The sequence below is a fragment of the Ambystoma mexicanum genome, chromosome 5p (assembly GCF_040938575.1).
Source record: "Ambystoma mexicanum isolate Mex_15411 chromosome 5p, UKY_AmexF1_1, whole genome shotgun sequence".
Classification (NCBI taxonomy): Eukaryota; Metazoa; Chordata; class Amphibia; order Caudata; family Ambystomatidae; genus Ambystoma; species Ambystoma mexicanum.
In genome coordinates, this window is record NC_090930.1 from 1,031,100,045 (window position 1) to 1,031,125,799 (window position 25,755).

At 46.5% G+C, this 25,755-nt stretch overlaps 1 protein-coding gene across 1 annotated transcript in view; it reads right to left on the reverse strand.

The window, feature by feature from the left end:
* The window catches only part of EXOC2 (exocyst complex component 2), a 1,591,413-nt gene that overhangs the window by 469,425 nt on the left and 1,096,233 nt on the right, over positions 1 to 25,755 (reverse strand). Inside the window, exon 20 of the mRNA XM_069613520.1 lies at positions 1,491 to 1,552. Within this exon, the coding sequence (XP_069469621.1) occupies positions 1,491 to 1,552 (62 nt within the window). The remainder of the gene's footprint in view (positions 1 to 1,490; positions 1,553 to 25,755) is intronic.

Consider the following 25,755-nt stretch of genomic DNA (forward strand, 5'->3'; position numbering starts at 1 on the left):
CTTATTCTATCGTTGGTGATCGGCCTTGCCTATCACTCTTATCATTGCCTTTTTGCTCCTCAGACTATAGAATTTGTTTATGACTGTAAATTATGCTTCTTCCTTCACTGTATATTACCCTGTATGTTATGTTTATGTATATCTGTCATGTAACCGAAGTGATGCGCCCAGATGCCCTAGTGCCAGGTGCGCTATATAAATAAATAAAATACAAAATACAAATACAAATGTGATAATGTCACAGTGAAAAAGTCACCAGGTAAGCAAGTTTTTTCCTTAGCCCTACAATTCTTTCCTCAAATATTCTAGGAGGGTGAAAATTATATATTACTACCTCCAATCCTAGAACATTTGGAGAAAGTGTTCGATTGTATGGAGGGTGCATTTTTAGGGAAATGTTGCCACCTGGTGGCCATTTTCACAGAGACATTATCACTGGATACTGAGGGTCATCTAGCCAGAAGAGATACTATGTTTCACAAGATTTAGTTTCAATCGGTAACCGTGCAAAGGAATCAGTTCCAGACAGCTCCCAGTTGAAGACCCAAACGAGAAGACAAGTGGAGACTGCTGTGAGAGAGACAGCCATGGGACACACCAAGGACAAAAAGAAGACCAAATCCACGAAGGTCACCACTGTCAGCTGGCGACAGGCGATCTTACAGGATCAACCCCAGCAGAGCTTCCCTGAGAGTGAGACGGATGAACTTGCAGGAGCGGGCGACTTGTGGCACAAGCTGAAGATGTGCCAATTTCCAAGACTCTACTTGGATTGACTACAGCTGCAGTGAGGTAGCCCAGGAGAGAGCTGGTCAGTCCACTGGTTGGTCTAGGGACACTTCCAAAGACTCAGCAGGACCGGATTCTCCAACAGGAGTCAAGACTAGTTGTTCCCACTAGTCCAGGTGTCGAAGCACCAATAAAGGCCTTCTTGAGATCAGTACCGAGGAGCAGGGCTTCACCGGGATACCACTGGAGTTGATGCTAGTCAGCTGACGAGGTCGTCTTTGAGTCGTCAGGAGGATGCTCGTCTTCGTAGAAGTCTTGGTTCCAGCGATGATCTGCTGAACAGTAGAAGGTGTCCTCCTTTTTTATCTAAGATTCTGCCCAAAAGGATCAGCACCATTCAAAAAACCAGTGGTTGTCCAATCCTTGACAACCACTAGTCATCACATTTGCACAAAAAAGGAGTTTCTCACACACACTACAGAACCGCACCCAGTGGGCTCCACCAAACCTAATCCCTTGCCTTTCCATTATACCAAACAAGAAGAAGTGAACCTGTACTTTGGTTTTGGGTTGTCTGTTGATCCATCGGCCATGACAGACCTTATAACTAAGTTTGCACAAGGAGCCTTTTGCAATCATCAAATTTAGAAACTGCGTTTTGTATAAAGTGGGAATTTAACTGAAATTAAGGCATTCAAAAATAAAACAAGCGACTTCAAGGATGAGCGATTATTAAAGTAAAATGCTTGTACGCCACTTACTGAGATGAATCCATGTCGCCATCAGGCTTGGTACTCAAGTGTTCTAGACATTCTATAAAAACCTAAAAATCACAGAAAAAAAAGATAAATACGTGCATATAAATGTCACTTTTTAAACATCATTACAATGCTTTTCATTAATGTATTTATTTTCACAGCTAAGACAATAACAAGAGTACTTGGATTTCTGGAGGCGTTCTGTTAATTGTTAGGTATAAGGCTATTCTCTACATCCCACTTAAGACATGAGTGTTAGTATTCTCTATTCTGCTAACATCTGGTCCTCTGGGTCTACCCATGTGTCCCTTGTGAGCAAATTAATAACTCCTTACTGTTGTAACCCTAACCACTCTTCCACTCTATCTTCCCCAGGATGAACTCAGGATTTTTCCAAAACAAAGTTTAAATCAAGAAAGTTCCTTTCAATAGTGAAGTTCTGTTCTGAATATAACACAAAGTTCTCTTCACTGCACAAGTCTTCCACTTGACACTTGAACCGTCTTATTGTTCAACAAAATATATTGTTTTCCAAAATAGCTTTTCAGAATTCCACAGTTCTTGCTTGATAAACCAAAAACTGTCTTAGCACTTTCAGTCAATGTTCAGTAAAATGTCTCTTCTTTGCAGAACACAACTATTTCCACATATCTGCTTCCTAAATAATAAAGTTTTGTCAGGATGGTTTCTCGATAGTTCATTACAACACATAAGTGGCCTTACCACTTTTTTGCCACCACAACCTTCTGCCACTTTGCAGTACTTCACATGTCTTCTTCCTGCTCCACTAACCTGCCAGGAGTAACCACTGATTTTATAATTAAAACCCAAGATGGAATTAGAACTATACGAAGTGGTAGAATTAGTTCCCTGTGCCCATACATAAATAATTCCCACATTTACCATACAGGTTTTCAGAACTAACAACTTGAACAAAAGAGGGAAGAAAAGCCTTACTACGACAACAAGCCATTAGGTATTTCAGTATTAAGGAATCCTCAGCCTTAGAAGAGGATGAATACATTGTCTCTCCTAACTGGGCCATCCTATACCCCTGGGGGCCTTCTCCACCCAGGTGATTCACCTGGCTAATACGACCCCCAGGATTATGATCAGGTAGGGGTTGCCTTTCCCTGGCCACCTGGAAAGAGACTTTAGGCGAGGATTCTGGGAGGACTCTGCAGGATTCATCACACTTGGCACCATAAAAGTATATGCTTTTCTTATTTTAACTTTCCAAATTCATTATACTTGTTACGCATTAGGGATTCCTTTGAAAAAAAAAGATTTCCTTAAGAGAATACATTTGCAAGGTTTTGTATATTCATACTTCTTTAAAGCTCATCAAGGAGTTTCACCATCTCACCTTTCTTGGGATTCTGGACAAATTCATGATGGCAAAACAAGCTGAGAAATATGTAGTGCGATTATATTGAGAGTGTGTTTGTTTTTTGTTTTTTATTGTATGATTATGAGTTTTTATTAATCATCATGGAGGGCAAAAGGGGCCAGTATTAATGGCCCCCACATTGGGGAGCCTAGATGGATACCTCATGCAAAGAAGTATTTACCAATTTTATTACATATTAAATAAAACATCAGGATATTGTATTGGAAACTCGTGAGGCTATACACCTGCTGCCGTCCTCTTATTGACAAGTACATTCCATTCAGATCAATTAAACATGTAATGTATCATGTATTCACTTTACTGCACATAGGTTGTGCCTTTACTATAGTATACTTCTGTAGCGTTTTCACTTTTTGTGGACAATATATTGATCATTTGCAAAACCAAAGTGGAAATGCATATTGATACATCTGAGTATTTGAGTGTCACTATGATTCAGAAGATAACTCAATGTGTTATGCCCTTGTTACAGAGAACTTTGTTCATATTCCAGATCACAGTACCAATTTCTCAGAAGGCCGACTCCACCTTTCTTATGGCTGAGGTTGATATAATTGCATGTAGTTACACCCACTGCATTACAAAGTACCTGCACTACCTGTAAAAACAAACAGAGCATTTGTATGATGCACTTCTAGAGCGAAGTTCAGTTTGAAGAGGGTTGTAAAAATTGTGAGGCAACCTCCAATCAAGAGCAATACGTGTTACTTTGCAGAGATGATTCGGTAGACAAATTGAAGCCTGTGAACCCAAAGTATTAAGGCCCATATTCCGGTTTTACCACCAGTTGATACTGCGATTGAAGACAAGTTGTCTTCTCTAACTGGCTAGTAATGTGCTGTCATGCTAATACAGAAAAGCAGGTTTCCCATAACTCAGATTAGCCCGGGACCAACTATACATACACAGAAGAGCTATTTTCAAAAGGTACATCTTAAACTTTATTCCAGGAAGTACCCAATGTGTAAAACAAATGAAAATGTTTAAGTCAAGCAGCAGGAATAGGGAAAAGGTATTACAACAGGAACAATTTAATACACAAAAATAAGAGAAATGGATGTAAAAACAATGTTACATTTTTACAAAAGTATTTACAAAAATGGATCCTCGAGGTATGAAACAAAAGTGTGTACAAATGAATAACCCTCAAGAGCGATAACGCAATTAATTCACACATAAATAGATGTGGATAATCGTACTCCAATAAATGAGGACTGAGGCTAGTAATTGACAGTCCATATAATCACTTCCTTTCAAAGCCAAAGCAGAGAGGAGGTTCAGTCACCCCAAACTTCAGGGCCTTAAATTAAACTCACAGTCCCCATCAGTACTGCACTGTCTTCTGTGAATAGATTTGCCTTTTACATTCTGGTGAAATCTTTTAGGTCATTGCCTGCACTTTCCTTTTATGTAGGTCATTAGATTAGAAGGGGTCATTGACAGAAAAGAGCAGACCCAATATCAGGCAAGTTGCAAGCTTATCTTTAGTTATGATTATTTGTCACAAAAAGGGTTTGCTTTTTTGCACAATTTCAAATGTTCTTCTGCACATCATGAATAAGAATCCACAAGCCTGTGTGTTCGGTTTATTTAAGGTTTTAAAATACAATGCAAGGGAAAAACCCAGATAAGATAGTCTAGTCTGGCATCAATTAATATTTCTCTACTTGTACACTTCCCTTGATGATGGAGAAAATGAAGCTAAAATCATTCACCTTTAGCATAAAAATGCTTCTATAAAGTGTTTTTCAAAATTTTGGGTTATTATGCAACTGTGTACTTTTCAAGACGGGTCTAAACAACAGGATACTATTTTAGTTCAAGAAAGTCAAACATTCACAATTATTGCACCTTGCTATATGACAAGAAGTGCAAAACAGTTTGGTAAAGTGGAGAAATTGCACCACCTGGGATAAAAGTCCAGCTTCTCCCCCTAATTAAAATGTATAATCTTGGGCGCGCAAATGAAGTGCAGTCTTCTGCAGTGTGATCAGCGGTTGAGATTTTGGGGCCAAGTCTTGCTACACACTGCTGATTGCAAGTGGAGCAGGAGCCAGACCTACGTAACCGGCTTCCACGCGCAGCATGGTGCATAAGTGTGAGTGAAGTGCAGTCTTCTGCAGACAAAGGCAGACAGACAGACCTGTGTTAGGTCAACGGAATAGTTTAACCAAGTAGGCTTCAGAGTCAGTCGAAGCTTATACAAGCCACTGAACTACAGCCCAGTCAGGCCCCGGTTAAGACACTGTACTCTGTTCCACCTGCTGAGAGTGTCCGTAGCACTGTAACAGTTCTCTAGTGGTACTGCTTACTATTGATATGTCAGTGTCACCCAGGGCCTAAGAGTGTACCACTGGAACTCTGTCCAGTTGGGACTGGGTTTGCCCAGATTCCTGTGTGGTTGGCTGGGTGTATAAATCTCGTCAAAGCTTTCTGTTGTATTTCTCTAAACATTAGTGTTGCATTTTATTGGGTTTACTGTTCAGCATAACGATGCCCGAAATGGGGAGGGGGGGGTTAGGGAGTGTAGCGAAAACTGCGCAGGACTAAGCTAGGACGTCTGACATTACCATCTTGGACGCTATTGCTGCTACTTTGCGCTTGGATCGGGCTACTCGTCATGCTAATGGTATAATTACTGTATATTTTTCAAAGGACAAGGTTGAAAGAATTGCCCCTGTTGCTCCAGCTGATGCAAGTATTTTATCGGTATGTGATACGTCGAAGCGTATATCCATTGACAATACCTCACTACTGAATCTGTGTTACTCGATTCAAAGCGAGATAAACAGAATAGCTTTGGCTACTATGGGATCGTGTATGGAGATATTTAACACACAGGAGGAGAGTGTGAAATACCTGGGGCACGACACCCAGCTCAATGCATTTTTGACAGCTACCCCCGAAATGTTTAATAACCAGGATGATCATGAAGTCCTTAGCACAGGCGTTTCTGGGTGTTATTCGCTTACTATAGTCAGCACAGAACCCATACAGTTTGCATTGAACATTCTTTTGCAATTAATAATAAATCAATAAAAAAGAAACATTCTTGAAACAAATAAATAAGAGGGCCCCTCTCCAGCAAGATCTGGTAATGACCTGGTTTCAGTATGTTCCAGAGACATATATCACGAGAAAGTAACATCGTAGACGCAAGTGCTTAAACATCTTGAAGGCGAAAAAAGGCTGTCTCAAAAAACCTGAATCGAAGGTCCATAGTCAAACTCAGATCATGCTTACACACTCAGTAAACCCTATTACTGAGACTACATCTAGGAAAGCCAAAAAGCGAGCCAAAAGCCGTTTGAAGAGGTCTAGGCAACATGGAGATTTATCGGCTTGAATTATCAAGCCAGTCACCTCTCTGCTAAACATGGGCGACAATGTGCAAACAGCAGTTTCTCCCTCGCGTAGCATACCTCAATCAATTGAGTATTGTATACATAATGATGAGGAAAGAAAGAACGTACAGGTATTAAAGACCTTTGAGGTCGAAGATGCCTGCAGAGCACACCATTCAAGGCACAAGCCCTGAAAATTACGACACAAAGGTCCTTCACCATATGCAACCTGTTCCCACAGAATAACAATGTATTATTGAACCATTCACATGTACTGCACTTGCTTACGCTTATTCCCCCTTTAAGGGTTTTGAGCTGTAGGGATATTAGGGGTCATTATGACCCTGGCGGTAGCCGTGCCGGTAAATACCGGCACACCTGCTGCCGGACTCATGAATTTACTGGCACCCGGAAATGGGGACGTACCAGGGCATTACAGCCCTGGCGGACCTGGTAAATCCCCATTGCCGGGTGCCAATAATTATTACTCCCCATTCCCATTTGAATCCCAATGGACTCAATGGGAATGGGGCGGCCGGATGCACGCCAGGTCAGGCTTGGCGGCCGGCAAGGAAACCCGCGAGCAGAACTCGTAGTTTGCCGGTCCGGCAACAACAGTGCCGGTAGCTTACCGGCAAACGTACCGGTAGCTAACCGGGACTGTTGTTACCAGACGGCAAACTTGTAATGAGGCCCATTGACTTTATAAAATTCCTGGAGATGGCTCCCGTTCCTACTACCAAGTTCACTGTGTATCTGCTGTAATTGCTAATCTGATCAAGGGCCACATACACATTTTCCTTAAATTAGGATACGATTTGGATGCTCATACTTTCCTTGCACCACATAATGTCCCAGTTAAGAAAGTAGAAGGGGTCATGAAAATTACTACCATGAGTTGTGGAAGGGAAGTGGTTTGTAATACAAAGGTTAGCGAACTCCACCTACAGAAATCGTAAGGAGAAGGAAGTTGGGCCTAGTTATCCAGGTTCTTGCCCATTAGACTGTCACAAAGGCCATGACAATGTACGTTGATATCTTGGAATACGCGTGGTCAAACATTTTACAAGCAGCAGTGTGGGTCAGGACCTCTTGCACAAAGCTGACAGTTTTTTGATACAAGAAAGTTTGAAGAAAAAGCTAATTGATATGGATAGATATAAAACTGATCAAAGTCTAGCTACTCGGGGTAAAAAAAAAAAGAAGACCAGTGGGAGGATTGGGGATTAGCATATGCAATCATCCAATGACAGCTCAAATTGGCTTGACTTGTAATAAAAACATCTTGGCCATAGTCATAAACCATCTAGATGGGAAAGCTGCTGTGTGTACATGTTTATGTCCCCCCTGGTGGTAATGAGATGTCTAGAATTATGATGGAGTATATGATATTCTCTTGAACAACTATGACCCCACGGGAAAGGACGTGTTATGGATTGGAGGAGATTTTGATGTTAGTCCATAAAGACCCCCGCATATGGAAACTAAGGCACAATCACCATATACTAGTGATACGACAGACACAAGGTTCGATTTTCCAAGTAATATGGTTCATTGCAAAGTATGCTTAGTCGGCCGACTGGGTCTAACGTCTCGCAATGTGTGTCACCCAGACCTTGTGAGATGCAAGAGAGCGAGCATCGCTCAAGCGGCAACATATATACAAACATGTAATCTTTGAAGGCAAACCAAACCGCCCATAATGTATCTTCTCGAGCTAGGGTTCGGTGATTGACAATCATGACAAATATGACAAGTTTCTTATTCAATCTAATTATACTTATTTTAGCAACAGTTGCAGAGACAGTTCTTTGTTATGAAGAACATAAAGCACTTGTTCAGCAAGGATATCGTGTTCGCGAGAGAGACACATTCCATAGCACGTTATCTACCCGTGTGACCCTAATCATTACCGGTTGCAGGCCCTCTTGGATATTCCTGGAAATATTTTTGCAACCTTTCTTCTGGCCAAACTGAAAAAGTGTGTAGCTAAGTGTCATATATTGAGCGATTTCAAAACTGGCTTCATAGCCGGCTCTGCAACTGACCACAATATGCTGACTCTAAACATGTTGATACAGGAGGCCAGGGAAAAGAACAACCCCCGCTCTATATATTATACGTAGATTTTTGGGCTGCGTTTGATGCTGTGAACCATGGTAAGTGGAATTAAGACAATGGGCCTTCCGGATGGCTGATATCTATAATTGCTCACTTGCACACCGACGCTAGTATACAGCTAAGGTTGAATGACATGGGAGCACTCGCTGAGGATATTAAGACTGGTAGAGTATTAAAGCAAGGCTGTGGGCTTGCTCCCATGTTATATTTAACCTGTGTACTGCTGACCTTCCGGTTGAGCGAGCAAAGGTCAACAACTTTCCACCCAATGTGGGTGACAGACATGTCGTATGGATGGCATACGGCAATGTTATTATTTGTGTCCGGACATATGTTGGAATCAAGCGCAGTACCTTGACGCTATAAAAATACGCGAAAGCAACTTTAGTAAAAATAAAAATATGTGTGTAGGTGCCAGTAATTGTTTATCGACTATAATTAATACTCGACTTGGACATACAGAGCATGCGAGTTGTTATATCTATTTGGGACAAGAGATTTTAGACAGGAAAAGCTAAGAGAGACGCATACAGGTTAAAGTTATGAAAGCGGACACCCTGATACTGGTAATTAAGACGTTTGCAAGGAAAACTGCAGGCTTCACCTTAAAGGTATTAAATTGGCATATAAGCAGAATTGTATGTCTCTTGTGACATAGGGTTTGGAAACCTGTCTGGGGAAACGCGAGACTTGGCTGCGGAAACTGGAGGCATCATCATGGAGGAAAGTGATGGGTGGGTCGAAAAGTATGCCGCTAACACTTCAATGTTTCACCTGGGCTTGATGTCATTACACAAATGCCATGATAAAAAGAGGGTTACTATTCATCAAGTCTATGACGAACCTATTATATGCCTTATTAGCTTTACTGGGCAAAGTATTCAAACGCGATGATTGCACATTCGGCATGTCATTTCATAAAAACAATGAGGCTTATTTTGAAGAAATAAGATGGATCCCAAACGGGGACAGAGGGTTTGCTTCTTTTAAAACACAATATATGCTTAAAGCTAAAGAACATGATTGGGTCTGTTCACACCTACACATACCTATGTTGGAAAGTTATACTATGTTCTCCAGGCTGAAACACAGGTACTTAACTGCACAGAATTACTTGATTCAATTTCTATCGCGACAAATCCGAAGAAGCTTTCTCCTTTTGAGAATGGACAAACTTCCCATGTTTTTAGTATGTGGGAAATGGAACAGGTTACTTACCTGTAACTCTTGTTCTCCAGCATGGGTCTTACATGGATTCACATGCTTATGAATATTCCCCGTGGTCAGGCTGGGAATCCTTGGTACAGTGAAAGCATTTTAGCTTTAAGCTAAAACTGCTCATCTCCTCTGTAGTGTTAGTGTCCTTTGGGTCTTACTGCCCCCAGCCAATTACACTTGCCCTCCTAAACTCCACCCCTGGTAGCCATCTTCAGTTTTGGTAGCGCACGTAAAGTGGCAGTATGAACCAAGAAGACCTAGAGAGAGGAAGGAGTAATGGTTCATATGTGAATCCATGCAAGACCCACGCTGGAGAACAAGAGTTACAGTTCTCCAGCATGGGGTCTTGCATGGACGATTACAGAGCATTACATATACACAACCACAGGACGTGGTAAAGCTCACAGAAGCAATACACTTACCCCTGGAACAGACTCCCCCCAAACAACCAGGTTGTGCAGCACTGCCTGGCTGACCCGAGACACCATGCTGGACCGGGAATCCCTGTTGACGCAGTAGAATCTGATGAAGGTGTGGTTAGACCTCCACGTAGCAGCCCTGCAGATGTCGAGCAGGGGGACACCAAAGAGATACGCGTAGTTGCTGCGATGACTCTGGTGGAGTGGGCTCTTGGCTGGCCTGGAAGTGGTCTGATGGCTAGACAATGGCAATGCAGGATACAGCCGGAGAGCCACCTGCAGGTGGAAGCCCTAGACAGTATCTTCCCATGCCTCCCAAATCAAAAACGGACAAAAACCTGATATGTCTTTTGAATGTATTTTGTGCGTGCAACATAGGACTTCGGGCACGTGCAATGTCCAGCGAATGCAACAGCCTTTCAGCAGGCGAAAAAGGATTCACAAAGAAAACTGGCAGAACCAAAGGCTTGTTGTGATGAAAGTACGAAGAAACCTTCGATATGAAGGGGGGATGAGTTCGCAGGACCACCTTAACGGCGTGGAAGGACAAATACAAAGGCTTACAGGAGAGATCCTGTATTTCCCTGTCCCACCTAGCCGAGGTGATCACCACCAGTAAGACAGTTTTCCACAACAGAAACCTGGAAGGGGCTCGATGCATTGGTTCAAACGGAAGCACCATTAGCTTAGACAGTACCACTTTGAGCTCACCTGCAGAGCTTGCCTGGGGCCTGGGTGTAACGTTATATGGCGGCCAGGTGGACCTTGATAGATGCGTGGCTGAGACCAAGGACGAGACCAGCTTGGCCAGCAAGAGCAGGTATGGGAGAAGCTGCAGCGCAGTCACTTGCAGCAGGAAAATCTTCTGTGTCTTGCACCACACTGTAAAGTGCTTCCACTTGTGTTTGTAGCAAGCAAGCGTAGAGGGGGCCCTGGCTAGAATCTTCTTGCATTCCAAGGGCAGCGAATAGTGTCAAAATTCTAGGGCTGCAGGAGCCAAGCTGTGAGGCGTGGTGCAGGATTAATCCTCTGCCTCTGGAGAGGAGCTCTGGAGGTGGAGGCAGTCTGATGGCTGGAACCACTGACAGATGGTGAAAGTCTGAGTACCAGATCTGCCTAGGCCACGTCGGTGCAATGAGAATCATCTTGCAGTGGCAACGTCTGAGTGTGTTGGTCATTCATAGCAACAGCGGAACTGGTGGGAATGCGTACACAAAGAGGTCCTTCCAAGGCAACAAGAAGGCATCCCCCAGAGTCCTCGGCTGAGGATACCTAATGGCAAACATTTGACACTTGGCGTTGGTAGCTGTCGCAAAGAGATCGATTTGCGGGAGACCCCACTCGTTGAAGAGTCAGTGAAATGGGAGGAACATGCATTGAGCAATGACCCAGTTTCTTGATGTAAAACACGGCGGTGGAGTTTTCTGTGAAAACCTGCTCCACTTTCCCATGGAGTGGAGGCTGAAAAGACTTGAGGGCCCAGAAGAATGCCCGCAGTTCGAGGACATTGATGTGCAACTCCTTTTCCTCCGCGAAACTGAGGCCCCTGATATAGGAATGTCCTGTATGTGCCCCCCAGCCCTCCAGTGATGTGTCGGTCGTGCAGGTCTTGACGGAATGCCCGATTGTGGGCGATCTTGTCGGTTTATTTGCCAGTGACTTACTGCCATCTGTCATCCAGAAATTACTGAATAAGTCAGCTGCAGCTTGCGAAAAGGGACAAGATGGATGCAGGTGGACAACATCCCCAACAGTGACTTGTTGGACCGGACTGTTGCAACGGAGGATGTGGATCGCTATTGGACCCTTCCCAGGATAGCCTTCACCCTCTCTTCCCAGGGAGTCGCTAGACACAAGTGTGTTCTGAGCCGGGCACCCAGGAATAGTGTGTTCTGAGATGGCACTATGCAGGACTTGGGATAGTTGATTGAGAATCCTAGCGGTGTCATAATCTTGATGGTCTGCGTGCTGTGCTGGATTGCCAGCGCGTAGGAGCGGGACCGGATGAGCCAATCATCTGGGTAAGGATAGACATGGATTCCTTTGCAATGCAGATGCGTTGGCACTGGAGCAAAGCATTTAGTGAATACCCTTGTGCCGATTTCAGGCCGAAGGGCAAGGCCTTTTACTGATAATGGTGCCCTTGAACGACAAAACGCAGGAACTTCCAGTGTTTGCCATGAATGGGGATGTGGAAGTAAGCGCCCCCCAAGTTGTGGGTCGACAGGAAATCTGCTACCTCCAGCTGGTTGACGACATGCTGCAACGTGACCATCCTGAACTTTTGGGACTAGCGGAACTTGTTGGGGCGTCGTAAGTCTAGAATCGGTCGCTACCCTCCTAACTTCTCCTTTACCAAAAAGTATCTATTGCCCCTTTGCGTAGCATGGTTTGAACCTCCTTTATGAGCTGTGCCACGTGCAGTTCTTGTCACGCGACAGAAGGAATGTGTGGGCATGTGCCCTAGCATTCCAGCACGTGCCCAGCTGAAGGACCTCAAACACCATTTGTCTCTGGAGATCTTTCGCCACTGGTCGACAAATTGTGACAGCCAGCCTCCAACTGAGATGCAGAAGTGGGGGCACAGGACCTGGGCCAGTTCAGGCCTGCTTTGACGTCTGTGTCCTGGATTGAAGGGGTGTGGGGGGACACACCGGCACTCTGTGCCACAGCTGCAGGTCTGGGAGTGACCCTAGAAGCCTCCTGGGTGGTGGAGCAAGAGGGCTGACAATACGGGGTGGTGAAACTCTTGGAAGACCTGGAGACTCTAGCCTTAAGGGAATGAAAGGACAGCCTCCGCTGCTGTAGGGTTCCCAGAGAACGTGCCGCATCAGTGTTAGTCTTTATGGTCTGCAGAGTATCATCGCCTACTTTACCAAACAGGTTGTCTCCATCGAACAGCATGTCAATGACCTCAGTCATCTGTGCGGAAGTTGGTGGTTTTGAGCCAACCTTCGCGCCGGACGGCCACACCCCAGCTGGCAAAAGCTGGAGTATGCAATGTCGAGTGCAACGGACATGGCGGGGTTGGAAGCCACCTCTCCCTCTTGAACAGGGCCAAGGCCTCAGCCTTCTTATCTTTATAGTCGAGGATGAGCCCCAGATTTTACCTCTGCTCCCTGTCGTACCTTGACAGGATGGTGAGGGCATTGGTGGCTTTGAATGTGGAAGCTGCTGTGGGCTTTCCTGCAGCATCTATCTTCTTACCCTTGTGGTCCGGCGGCACCATGGACGATGAAGAGGGGTTGAAGACCTCTTTCTGGCGGCGACTGAGACCACCGAGTCGGCCGAGGGCTTTTAGGATGTATCAAGTTTCTTAAGTCTCTGTCTGGTGGCCACAATAAGAAGCTCTGTCTTAGTGTCATTCAGAGCCAAAGTATTTGAGAGCATCCATGTTTGTACTGCGGCGTCGACACTATTCAAAGTGTCAGAGTCATTACTATAATTGCCTACAAGTTCAAATACCACCTGGGTGTCATCAGCATATTTTGGATATTTGGTATATTGGACACCCAGGGTCCAGTAGGTCAAGCAGTGGCCTTATATAGATATTAAACAGAGATGGTGAAATGCATTATCCCTGTGGGACTCCCACATTAACGACATCTGGAGATGTTTGGACATTGTCCACTGCCACTGCCACTCTTGAAAGTCGATGGCCGATGAAGAAGGAGCTCCAATCTGACGCCTTGATGGAGCAGCCCGCAATATTCTTCAACCTATCAACAAGAATAGAATGATCGACATGGTCAAAGGCCTTGCCTTGTATGGCTCTCACCCTCTCCTCCAGGGGCGACGCCCAACACATCACTGTGTTGAGTCGGGCACCTAGAAACAGCGCGTCCTGAGATGTAGTCAAGCAAGACTTCGGATAGTTTATGGAGAACCCCAACTCCATCAGCAGACGTATGGTCTTTGATGTGGGTTCGCCTGCCAGAGCGTGTGAGTGGGAACGCACCAGCCAGTCGTCCAGGTAGGGGTATACGTGGATGCCTTATAGAGGAAGATGTACCGCCACCGGAGCCAGGTACTTCGTAAAAACCCTCTGGGACGTTCTCTGGTAATGCTGAACTTGAACTAAGAATCGTAGGAACTTGCAGTGTTTCTTGTGAACGGGGATGTGGAAGTAGGCGTCCTCCAGATCCAACAACGTTCGAAAATATCCCTGCTCCAGCTGGCCAAGCCTGTGTTGCAATGTGACCATCCAGAACTTTTGGGACTTCAAGTACTTGTTGAGACGACGAAGATCTAGGATCGGCCTCCACCTCCCCATTTTCTTTCGAAAAGTATCTGGAGTATACCCCGGAGCCCCGAAGATGCTGGGGGACAGGTTCTATTGCCCCCTTCTGCAATATGGCCAGCACCTCCTGCAGAAGCTGTGGTCTGTGTTGTTCTTGTCGCTGTACCGGCAGAATACAAGGACACTTGTGTTGGAACCCCAAGGTGTGTCTGTGTCCAAAAGCTTCCAGCACCTATCTGTGGGGATCTTTTCCCACACGCTGATGAACTTTGGCAGCTGGCCTCCCACTCGGGTGCATAAGGCGGAGCCCCAGGCCACAGACGGTTCAGGCCCGCTTTGGGGTCAGAGCTCTGCCCTGCAAGCACGGCCACTGCTGCCTTGAGAGTGACCCCTGTACGCTTCATGCATGGAGGCGCGTGAAGGTTCTCAGTACGGTGTATTATAACCCTTGGAGGATCTTCCTGGTATTCCTCTGGAAGAGCGAAAGGATGACGACCGTCGTTGCTGCAAAGTTCCCAGGGAGCATGCCATCTCAGTTTCGGTCTTTATTGCATTCAAAGACTCATCGATTGCCTTTCTGAAAAGGTTCTCCCCGTCGAATGTCAAATCCAGCACCTTTGTCTGAACGTCCCGTCGGATGGTTGTTGCCTTCAACCAACTGTGGCGATGCAGGGACACCCTGTTCCCCATTTGGCGGAAACCCATGTACGCGATGTCCACTGCTACCGTGGTGGTGTGATCCAAGGCCACTTCCCCTTCCTAAAAGAGTTCTACTGCCTCAAACTTTTTGTCTTCGGGCAGGAAGTCCAGAATAGGGCCCAATTTGAACCATAGCTCCCGGTCATATTGGGATGCTAGGGCGTTATCTGCCTTGATGGTAGAGGCTGCTGTATAAATTATGCTCTTGCCCATTGCATCCAGCTCTTTCCCTCCTGGTTCGGAGGTACCATGGCTGCCGATGACGGTTCGCTGAACGCTTCCTGGCTGCTGCCGAGACCACTGAATCCGGCAAGGGTTGAGACCTTAAGCACCAGGGGGATGAATCTGGAGCCCTGTAATTTTTTTCCAACCTGTCCCGCTTGGTCAAGGCCGTACTCTGGTTTCTCATTAGAGCCAGGCCAGGCCTTCTTCCCAGATGTCGAACAGGAAGGGATCTGTATAGCAGTCATCCTGCCGATCATTGTCCTCATCCGTACTTGAGAAGATCTGCCCCAGCCTGTCAGGAGCAGCCCAGGAGCAGGGGGGCCGGGGCTGTCTCTCACTCCTTCTCAGGAGGCTGCTGGGTCTGTGCAGCTGCCGGGTCTTTCCTTAATCCCAGAGTGGTCGCCATCTTCGTTGCTCCCTCTGCAGCTGTATCTCGCCTCAGGGGTAAGCACACCCATGGATCGGCGGACACTTCCTTCGCGGACGCACTCTCCTTCAAAGCCGTCACTGTGGACATCGTTAACGATGTGCTTGTCGTTGCTTTCGTCAACTGTGCCGTTGTTGACTCTGTTGACCTGGCATGCTGGAAGGTCTTAGCCAGCATCGACGAGCCCTATTTAGACTTTTCCCTTGTCGGCTTATCCACGGACACACTGAGATTGGAAGGGGTTAGAGTCTTTCTCTTCGAAGATGCCCCCTTTGTTGGTAGGCTCAGTGTGGAGGCCAACGGTGAAGGCGATCGCCTTCTGCCCCACTCAGAACCCGCATCAGCGGCGAACCCAGCGGTGCTAGCGTTGCAGAGCTTGGCCTTCTCTCGGACCCCCTTGATGAGGGGCATCCTCAAAAGGATCTCGAGCTCTTCTCGGAGCTCTTCTCGGTGGGAGTTCGCTCCTTGGACCGGGCGGTCCTAGATGAGGTTTGCCCTTGCCCCGCGGCTGAGTCAGTGCCCTGGCTTGACTTGTGCCACATCAACAGTCTGCTGTAGCAGTCTTATTTGGTTTTCTTCGAGAAACCACGGCACACCTGGCATCCCTCCTCATCGTGGTCTGGATGCAGGCAAAATAAGCATTTATGATGCTGATCTTTCACAAACACGTTTCTTAATCCACACTTTGCGCAGAGTTTGAAGAGGCTTCGACTTTCCTTCTCTTCAGTCATGGCTGCTTTCAGGTAATGCGAGGCAGACAACTGCTTGTGTTTTTCTCAAGATTTGACATTTTATTCAAGAAAATGTTTGTAAATAAATCCTTGTTTGTCCTACTCCATCAGGGAATTCCCCACCTGGTCTAAAGAGTAAGGGAGTAACTCCTACCATAGACAAACTGGCCCTTACACTACACAAAAAAAACCATTTAAAGGTAATCATAAACATAAAAGAACGCACAATAATTAAACAGTATTTTGGATGGCCTTCACCTGTCCTGAGTAGATCCATACCCCAGGGTTTTCCAAAGTCAACTTCACAAATGTTCAAAGGAAAAGAAAAGTGTCAAGGCGTGACGGAGACGTATTGACACCCACTCCCGAACCACAGAAGCCGAATTAACTCAACCGTCACACTGTTGTTGGCACGGGTTCCTGATGGTAGGACTTACAGATGACCACGTGGCAGCCAGTGGGGGAGGAGGGATTAGAAAGAGGTTGGGGATGGGAAAGGGGAGATTAGGAAAATCGTAAAGAGTGTTAGGGTAACCAGATTGAATAGGTAGGGGAGTTTCAGAAAAAAGGCACACCTTAATACACTTGATACACTGTAACACGTCCTAGAATACCTGATCTTACTTGCACCCCCTCTGCTTGATACCACCTACCCCTTCATAGCATAGTAACTCCCATGCATTTCACCATAGAACCTCTATCGCAGACACTCTAGCAAACAGTATGCATGAGTAGCACATGACTGGGACTGCATGACTACAAAAACACAATGAACAATGAAACAAACCCATGTAGGGAAAATTCCCCGGCAGAAACACAAGACTCATGGCCTGGTATGCAAAAATAGAAGCATGAAGGACATATAGCACAAAACATGAAACGAGCAACATTGACTGTCCTCAAGCACTTTTTCCGTGATCCTGGTAATGTGTTATAGTCACACACCCAGAATGAACCCTGTGTTTCACTCCACACCTGATGCACCACAAAATGTGTAGGCCTTGCACGCTCCAAGCGTTGTTCGTTATATACATAAACACACAGTTTTAAAAGTATCTTCCATGACCCTTGAAAAGCCTGCTTTCCTTCACGCGAGTGCACCAAAGTTCATAGCTGTGAAGCGCTCGAGGCGCTGTTAGTTACATTCATGCACACGCTGTTCAGAACGTCTTTCTTTTAATGTCTTCTAATTATTCATGCTCCATTTTCAAATAAAATACTGATGACATAATGCAGCAATATCACTTAACTGAGGTCCAGGAGCCCCGAAAGGCTGCCCGGAAGATGTTGAGCATGCCAGTAAGCACTGGGAGCAGAACGCTGTCACCGCTGCATGGCCCGGATTGCTCCTCTATGCCAGGAAACGTTGGGAGCTGAACGTCGTCCCCGCCGCAAGTCCAGAGGTGTTCCTCTGCACTCTCCTACCACTCCTGTCTCCTCCGCTGCACACGCCGAAACGCCTGTGCCGGAATCACCATCAATAAGCTGCACCTGGCATGGGCGGGAGGCGGTCGTTATGCCGGCAGAAGCCACGCGTTGTGCACACTGTTACAGCCTTCCCCAGGAACCCTGGGATTTGTAGTCCTTGCCCGGCCACCATCACCACCTGACAAAAAGTCTTGAACCAGTTCTCATCAGTTCTTCAAAAGGTTCAAAGGGTGAAAAAGCCTTAAATCAGTTCTTCTAAGTTCTAAATCAAAACAAGAGTTCATCAAACAAAAATCACTTGTAACAATTCTTCAGTTTTCAGCTGAAAAGATCCCCTTCCATTCCAGCCAGGAAAATAGCACCAATGGTAATCCTGGATATCTTCTTGCCAAGATTGTTTGCCATAGTTCAAAGAATAGGTTAACAACGTTCTCTTATACAACTTTACAATTGGGTCGGACATCTGCAGTACATTTGGTATAATTGTCAGGATGATTCTCTTTGGGTTTTTGCTTTCCTCTTTTTTTTTTTTCTCCTCTTGACAATCACCCTTCTACTACTGTCACTGTGGAAACAGTCTCCTTTGTTCCACAGTATGCCACTACTTCAACCAACTTCAATGTGACATCCACCACAGTTCAGGTAATTCTGCTTCAACTTTATACTTCAGAATTATCAGGCAAATAAAGACAAGACACTTCGACCTCTACAGGTAGGCAAGGCATTCTTCTTTCCTATGCTCCAAGAAAAGGGCAGCCTCTTTGCCTGCCTTACTGCCACAAGTACAAACTGCCTCTGCATCAAGACTGACTTTTTCTTCACTTCAACAGTCTTCAGCATTACAGATTCTTTTCTTACTCTTCTTCACAATCACCCAGCTCTCTTCCCCACGTTCTGGGTAATTACTGGAAACAAGAAGCTGTATTGCCACTCTTCCAGCTTCCGGTAACAATGCCACACTTGTATAAGAGGACACTGGACCATTAACAACCTCAGTGATAAGGTGGATAGATTTAAATAAGACTTGTTCTGCTATGGTAAGGGTTCGCCTCTTAGCTTGGGTAAAGTTTGTACTCCTTGTCAGTACAACAACTTCTTCAATTAAAGAATAAATTATCAGAATACTACAAGGTTCAGTCTTCAAAGGGAAAACAGATTTAGGTGCATGTGATAATGCTAAAATAAGATCTTTAACCTTAAGGGGTTTCAAGTGATTGTTTTTCCATGTTATATCACAGAGATGATTTCAAACTCCTTTTGGGAAACAAAATTCGCCACACGTAACCATCCTTTGATGCTGCATTCACTTGTACCACTGGTGAAAGTCAACGTTAAGTTTTTTTAATGGTTTTGGCAGGCATTCCCTTTTTAATTAGAGACACGCAACCACTCCGGCAACAGTAAATTGTTCAACAATGGAAATAATGTGCCTTTCTTCTTACACGAACAATGCAGCTCTCATTATCAGTGCACGTGCTACATTTCAATAGTTAGAAAGGATTTCCACAACGACGAACAGTTTATACTCGCTTTTAAACATACGCAAACCACTTTAGAGCTGGTAACAGTTACCGGCAAGGTTTGGAGAATGAACCTGAACCCTGAGCTTCACTCACCGGCTCCAGGAACACTGCAGTTGCGGGCTGCTTCACGTTCCCAACTTCTTCAACTTCCACTACTGCTTCGGCTCACTTGGGACCCGCACCCTTCGGCAGCACAGTTGTCTCTGGTCCGGCCATGCCAGTTGGGAGTCTCCTTCACCCCTCAGTCCTTCTGGCTTGCCTTCTGCTACGAGCCCCGGGCTTCCGCATGGTCACAGCTCTGCAATCACAACCACTCCGTGCACATGGGGAAAACTCCACTCTCAGCAGGCCTTCCTCTGTGGAGCCAAGTCAATTCAGATTTTGGGAACACAGCAGGTGAAATATGCTGTCTCCCCGTTACGGCGTCCCTTCTGTGATCACACTTCCTCATGAATTCTCCTCTCCTCCTGCAGCCTTTTATGCCTCACAGATCTGGCAATTGGCTTCAGGCGTGAACCATTAGTTGCAATTGCCTGACCCTTGCAATGGCTGTTAGGTCTAATTGCCGGACTACTACATCTACAAGTTTTTTCAGTCCTTTCTCGCCTCAGTCCTGATAGGATTCTGGGACATGTAGTTTACTTCATCAAAGTTAGGTTTTTCTACTTCTTGAGTATTCTTAAGGGTATAATTAATTCCCTTAGTCATTTTAACAGAGGGGCTGTAGGTTTTACCTTTGCTAGAGGAAGACAGTTTAGATAGGACAACATTTCCGCCATTCCTTGTAGTGTACCCTTGGTATTGAGAAGGGCCTTTGATTTTAGGAACCAAAAAGATTCTTTCTTTGGTATAATATGCTTCGGTATTACAACCTTAGGGTTTAACACTTTCGATTTAATAGGGGGTTGAGAGACATTAAAATGACAATGAGCCATAACCTCTATTGGGTAAATGTGGTAAGAGTCTCCCTGTCAGAGGAAAAATAATATGTCTCAAACCACAGAATCTCCACACTACCATGAGCCCGGTCTCCACCATGGTGATCCTCCAGCACTACACCATTCCCAGGGTCGGGCTCATGAAGCGTCTGCCTTCCCCTGGCCACCTGGGAGGAGACTTTGGCAGGGTTTCAGTGAGGGTCCGCAGGATTCTTCACAACTGAGAACTCCTTTTTGATTTAGACATCTTGACAAAGACAGTTTTGTTGAGGCAGGGAAACCCCTACTAGAGATAGGGACAGGTAGGTCCTACTCTTGATCCCTTACGGTAGTCCTCAAACACATCCATGTGAGTACCTGTGATGTCGATGTCCGTGCCAGTGTCTGTCTCAACTGGCTCCTTCACCAAAGGGAGCAGAGCCCCTGGCACTGGCCGAGGAGTAACATGGGCCTTATGAGGCGCTGTCGGCTGATGCAGAAAAGGCCTAGGAGGACTCTTTGCCGGAGCAGGGACAGGAGCAATCGCTGCTGGATTTCAGCCACCAGCGTGTGTAAGGTGGTCAGTTTGTCCAAGGACATGCCCCTTGGCGCAGGAGCAGATGCAGAAATAGGGTCTGAGTTCATTGGAGGGCTAAACGGCTTGGAAGGCCCGTGGGTTGGTGACACTTGATGAGGCACAGGCAGAATGGGATCGGGTTCCCCTTGGTCCACTTCCTGATCCGAGTAAAAACCTTCTGGCAGGTCTTCTTCAGAACTGCTGTAGATGGCTGGTGACCTTCTTGGGGATCCCACAGGAGCCAGAGAAAAGAGTGGTTCAGCCTGGGTGAGCCTGGCAGGAAGTCCAGAGCTGGAGTTATGTCTCTCACCAAATCAGAGCCACACGGGAAAGAAGCGACGACTGGAGCCTGCGTAACAGGAATAGGCACCGTCATTGACGGGATCGTCGGTGGGACTGCTGACTGAGGTCTAGGAGGCAGAGAGACCCTAGCATGGTGACCATCGACATCGCAGAGGTAAAGGGGATGGTCATTGACAAACGCCTCAGTGTAGCAGCCATTGAAGGAAGACTTTACTTTCTTCGAGGTAGTTGTCGATGGTGCGACAGTCATGATAGATGAAGTCATCGACGAGGCTCGTGTCGACGACTGCGTGGATGGTGGGTCCTTAGAGGACTTGCTCTTTGATGACGACCTGTGCTTGGCTGCAGCGGTCATTGATTTCCTTGCGGACACAGGTAATCCACCTGCCGGTAGACTAACCGTGGATAGAGTCGGTGACCGACCCTTCTGTGAACTGGATCCCGCAGCCGCAGTGACTGTTGATGAGGAAGGCAGCGGAGGGTGTGATTCCGCCTTCTTTTGGATCTTCGCCAAAGAAGCATCCTCAAAGGACCTCAAGCTTTTCTTACCAGAGGGAGTACGCTCTGTGGACCTGCCGACACTAAGACGCATGACTATGCCCGGAGGCCGCATAAGAGCCCTTCCCCCTTCTCGATCCACGCCACCAACATCTGATGGCAGTGCTTCCGTGCCTTCGACGAAAAGGATTGACGAATTGAACAAGCGTCCGCATCATGGTTGGGACGAAGAAAGTAAATGCACTTGAGGTGCCGATGCTCAATGAAAATATTCCTCACGCTGCAGTTTTCACAGGACCCGAAAAAGCTTTTCTTCGTGGCATCTGACATGGTTTTTCGAGCAATGCGCAAGCCTGGGCCTGTGGTGCCACAGGCTGAAGACCCGATGATTTAATGGATCCCGCCGACGGTAGTCACTGCGTGATGTTAGAAAATGAAAAGATGAAGAATCTCTTCAAAAAATAGGCAAATAAGAACTAGAAGCTAACGATTTTTAGGCGTGAAGCACGAGTACTCCAAACATGAGAAACATGCAGGAAAATCAATAGCAAACCTATGCGCAGACGTGAGCGCCACCAATAGCAATGCCTTTAGTGTCACCAGCCGGATGTCCACCGAGGCCATCGGTTCAAAGGGCTTGTGCTGCGAAAGCCGCCAGGACCACATTGAGGTCCCAGACCGAATGTGGCCTATGCACCAGAGGAACAAGCCCAGGCAACCCCTTGTCATGAGCCCAGTGGCAAAACCATATCCACCTGCTCTTATACTGGGATTGAGTAGATGGCCTACTGTATGATGTCCCAGTTACCATGGAACCAGGCTGCCAGGGTCAGTCTGGCTGGGTCATGGGTGCTCCACTGTCCCGCCCTGATGCGTTAGGAAGCCCCTTGCTGCAGATCGGAAGGTGGACAGGCCCCTGGGAGCACAACTGCAGCAGATACGAGAAGCAAGGCCAGGGTTCCCGTTCACCTCCCCTCTGTTCCAAGACCTCAATGTTTATGGGCTATATGGGAAGTGAACCTGTTAACCATAGGGAGAGCCCCTTTGAAGTGGATAGCTTGGTTGCTGACCTGCACTCGTTCCCACCTCCTGGAGAAAGTATGGACCAATGGGAGGAACTTAAAACCAGAAGCTTAAGACCACAAGGAGTTTAGCCAGAGGACAGAGCATTGGGCAGAGAGTGGGAAACACTGGGCTGTGAGAATGCACAGTGGAGAGAGACCCTCCCTCATTCGGAAAAGGATAAGAAGGAGCTGGACATTCAGCATAGTTGGCAAAAAAGCCCACAGAGCTATGCTGCTTGCTCTAAGGCAGAGGAACCTGCAGAGCCCGGTCCCGTCAAAGTGGAACACAGCGAAGTAGGCACAGCAGCAGCTGGTCGGCATCCTGCCAAAGAAGCAGACCAGAGAAGCCGTTCCTCCGGAAGGGGCAAGGCTCCACAGGAAGCAGTGCTCTGCAACTCAGAGCCAAGTTGGAGATGTAGAACCAGGCTCACCAAGATACGACGCTCAGGAGAATTATATGATATGATTGTTTATTTATATAGCGCCTATATACAATGTGTTTCAAAGCGCTTCAAGGCAAGGGAGGGAACAAGGGAAAATACAACCACATACTAACAGGCCATAAACAGTAAGGATGTGAAATGAATTATCGTACTCGGCGTGACAACATTTCAGATAGTGCAAGAGCTAAGACATAGATAAGGAAGGGAGGGGGAGAGTGGGAAGGAAATGGAAACAGACAGGCAACTACCGTACTAGGCCTGACGACATTTCTGGTAGAGCCGGAGAAAAACAAAAGGTGAGGGAGAGGGGTGCAGAAAGGGAGGGGAGGAATAAAACAAGCGACTATCATACTAGGCCTGACTAGCAACACTGCTGAAGAAGAGGTACGTGATCTCATACAGAAAGCAGGCAGTGGGAGGCAAGACCACAGGCAAGCCCAAGCCGGGCTACGAACATCACCAAAACCAAGAACAGAAAGCAGACTAACAATACTGTAAGCCCGAGTAGGGCTACAAGTCCCAAAATTCCACATAGGGAGTAAAAGAAACACCAAGAAATCCAATAGCCCTTGTCGGGCCGAGCACACAAGTACCTCAGTAGGGGTTGAGAGAAACTAGAGCACAACCGGGCAAAACAGGCCCATAGCTCTTGTGGGACCGAGCACACGAGTACCCCAGGAGGGGTTACGAGAACTCAGAGCACAAACAGGGCTAAGCAGGCCCATATCGCTTGTTGGGACGAGCACATGAGTGCCCCAGGAAGGGTGGAAAAAAACTAGAGAGCAAACTGACCTAGACAGGTCCTAAACCTATGTCGGGTTGAAAGAATGAGTAACCCAGGAAGGGTTAAAGAAAGCAGGCCGATAAGCAGGGTGGTGCAGGCCTGTAGGCCACCCGGGGCTGAAGAGTATAGCGACTTGGACTATCGAAGTCCAAAGCCTATTCGATGCTGAAAAAGTGATTTATTTGAAAGAATGGTGAATCTTGTCTTTGGGAACACCAATTTCTCCAGGAAAGGAGGAACTTTCCAAGGAGAAGTGATACAACCAGAACCAGAACTGTTTTGTTTTGAACATTTGTTCAGAATGTATTTTTTTATTATTGCATTTATAGCAGCGCACCAAGTCATTAGGCATCTGTTAGCTAGTTGCATAGTTAGGTACAGTTACAAAGGTGGGCATAGTCCAAGCCAGTGGAACAGGTTAGATGAACAGGTGAGTCTTTCATTTTTTCTTAAAAGTTGGTAGGACATCTTAGCATCCAAATGGAGCGGGAGATTGTTCCAGAGGCTAGCCACGTCAGTGGGGAAGCTTGAGCCACTTGCACATTTGCGTCTGAATCTGACGGTGAGTAGGGGCTTGCTGTTGGATGATCTGGGCAGTCTTGCTGTCAAGTATTTCTTGATTCTCTGGGTGAGGTAAGTCGGGGCTTTGATCGCCAGGCAGCTGTGTGCAATTGTGAGGATTTTAAATTTGATTCTTTCCCGAAAGGCAAGCCAATGGACTGAGCACCTTAACATAGAGATATGGTCAGATTTGTTCAGGTCCAGGGCTGCTCTGAGAGCCTTTTTTTGAATCATCTGGAGCCTTTTCAGGTTTTTGACTGAGGTCCCACAGAGTAAGGCGTTATAGTAGTCTAGCTTGGACAACACAAGAGCGTGGGCCATTGGTGGTGGATAAGAAAGGTCTACTTGCTCGATAAAGTTTTGTCATGTAAGCTGTTGTAGAGGCAATGTTGTTGATTTAGCAGGACATATTGAGTGAAGCGTCAAAGTAGATACCCAGTGTTTTGACTGAGGTGGAGACAGGAATCTTGTGGCCATCTATGGAGAAGAGTCGGTATGCCGGGTCGAGGTTTGTGAGACGGGTTGAGGGGCCAACTAGAAGCAGCTCGGTCTTCATGTTGTTAAGACATAGGCTATGTTGGGCCATCCAGGTTTGGGTGGTCTCCTAAATGGCATTTACAGTGGTGAAGTCCTGGTCATAAGCACCTATCAGGGGGATGAGTATTTGAGTATCATACACATAGTTGGGGAAGGAGATACACAGGGCGTCTAGGGGACCAACAGTGGTTTTGTGTAAATATTGTAGAGGGTTGGGGAGACGCATGAGCCTTGTGGGCCACTCCAGGGCATTGGAGTGGGCGCGGCTGAGGCTTCGCCAGCGAAGAATCGTGAGGTTCTATTTTCGATGAAGGAGGCAACCCAGCTAGCTGCTTCTGGAGAAAAGCATGAAATTGGTGGTGGCAGAGGGTCTTTTGATCCACCAAATCGAATGCAGCAGAGAGATCAAGTGACATCAGGAGGGAGAGTTTTCCAGCATCATCCAAATGATTATTTAGGTCAGGGTGGGCCTTTTCTGTTCCGTGACCTGGGCACAAGCCGGTTTGGCGGGGGCTGAGGATGGAATGATTTTCCAGAAAAGCCTGTATTTGGGTGTAAGCGATTCTATCGAGGATTTTCAGTAGGAATGGGAAGGTGATGGGTTGATAATTGGTATGTATAGTAGGGACAAGTGAGGTTTTTTTTAACAAAGGACTGATCCAAGATTCTTTAAGCCAAAAGGGGATGATGGTTGAGGCAAAGAAGGTATTGACAATAGCGGTGATGAGTCGGGTGAGCCGTACCAGGCATTGTTTGACCATGGTAGAGGGGAAGGTGTCTTCTTTGCACCGTGAGGGC